Source organism: Acomys minous, assembly GCF_964271855.1.
Source record: "Acomys minous genome assembly, chromosome: 20".
Lineage (NCBI taxonomy): Eukaryota > Metazoa > Chordata > Mammalia > Rodentia > Muridae > Acomys > Acomys minous.
In genome coordinates this window covers 12,791,342-12,793,086 of record NC_140502.1, presented here as the reverse complement: position 1 = coordinate 12,793,086, position 1,745 = coordinate 12,791,342, and the positions used below count along the sequence as shown (strand labels likewise).

Sequence of the window (1,745 nt, the reverse complement as noted above, 5' to 3'; positions counted from 1 at the left end):
CTACACGAACGCAGTGTGTCTAGTAAGAACAGGTACAGCAAGTTTGAAAACAGAGATATGTTGTCTGAGAAGCACAAAGGGGCAGAAGGCTGGGAAACATGCAGTCATGGCCACGTTGGCATTCACCAGCCACCTAATTGTTACATCGAGGACAGACACGTAAAATGTAAAGACAATGGAAGCTACATAGAACAGCACAAAGCTGCTCACTATGGTGAGGATGATATGGGTGGCTCTGGTCTCAGCGGATGCCCTAGGAGACTGGGATCTGTGGATGTGTTGTACCCTCTGCTTGTGTTTGAGCAGCCTATGCACCATGGAGCCACTGGCAAACACCATCAGCCCCAAAAACATGGCATCGCTGGACGTCAAGAGAACTACAATGAAAGTGTTCATTAGTCTCCCAGGATTCACAACAGCACAGTATCCAAAATCTTTTCTTCCAGTAACATTTACTCCACTCCATATGTCAGTTGTATACACAGGAACGAAAACATATATCAAAAGCTGTAGGGACCAGCAGAGGCCCAGGGAAGGACCAATGATCCTGGGAGCTCTGACCTTGAGTTGTTTCCACTTGGAATTATTGGGGCTGATGGTGATGGCCTGGATGACACCAAGCAGGGACGTGGAGCCAAGGGATACTCCTCTGGCTACTCTGTGAAAATATAAGGCAAGGTTACATGAAATATAATCTAGATGGTATGTCTGATGAAAAGCTTCCATTGTGTGAGGCATCCCTTTGCACAGAAGAACAAGGAAGTTAGCCCAGGTCAGGTGTTTTACAATCAGGTCTGTGGGCTTTGCCCTGATCCCAGCGAAGTCAGCGATGACAAAACAGCAAAGCAAGGCTGAGTTCCCCAGCATTCCCAGTGCCGTCTGCAACAGGAAGAAGATCCCCACAGCCAGGTCTCTGGAGGGCATTCTGTCACAATCCTGGGTCACCTCACATCACGTCCTGGCAACAACTGTCAGGTAAGTTGGACTCTCTCTGTCGTAGCATGTGAATCACTGTGCCGACTAGAATCCATCCTGTTAGGTTCAGCAGTTCACATATTAACATGTGACTTTCTTATAAGATGTGTCCTGGGTTTCAATGATTTACTATTGTTTGAATTACACATAATTAACCTGGACATTGCAGTTAAACTTTATACTGCCATTAGTACTTATTTTCTTTTTTGAGTGCTTTGTAATTAATTTCTGGTTAAACAACCACGAGTGCACCACTGAAGAGGTCTAATTATCAAACTACATCCAGACAAGGGTCTTGCACGTGGACACACTACACAAGTTTCCAAGTTCCCAGTAACTTGTAACGGCAGAGACTCACCAGAAAGGAGACTTTCTGGCTACAGAGAAAATAGTGGCCCCTAAAATGCTATTGACAATGGATACCATCCAGAAAAGGGAAACCATCTTCCTTTAAAATGTGACCTCTGATACGTCAACCAAGCTTCAGTGGATGGTGACAAACCCAAGATCATATGGGCCTCAAAAACTGTGCTGTATAGGCTTAGAAATTAAAAAGACACAGAGTTTATCAGGAAAAGGATGGTAAATCTAGAGGAATGGGGAAAATATGAACATGATCACAATACATTACACAGAGATCTCAAAGGTGAAACAAGAGAATAAATAATAGAGAATAGTAAAATTTAAGAATAAAAAGGATAGAAAATAGTGACCATTAGGATAATAGTATGTGAGTTTTCCTTTGTCATCACACTCACATGTAATTGCAG

General features: G+C 43.4%; 1 protein-coding gene across 1 annotated transcript; it reads right to left on the bottom strand.

Moving 5' to 3' along the window:
- On the bottom strand, positions 1–924 carry LOC311590941 (vomeronasal type-1 receptor 4-like; the record flags this gene model as incomplete). The annotated part of the gene is made up of 1 exon (XM_084770236.1): positions 1–924. The coding sequence occupies one exon, from the start codon at positions 922–924 to the stop codon at positions 1–3; it is 924 nt and encodes a 307-aa protein (XP_084626362.1).
- Positions 925–1,745: the final 821 nt, after the last annotated feature.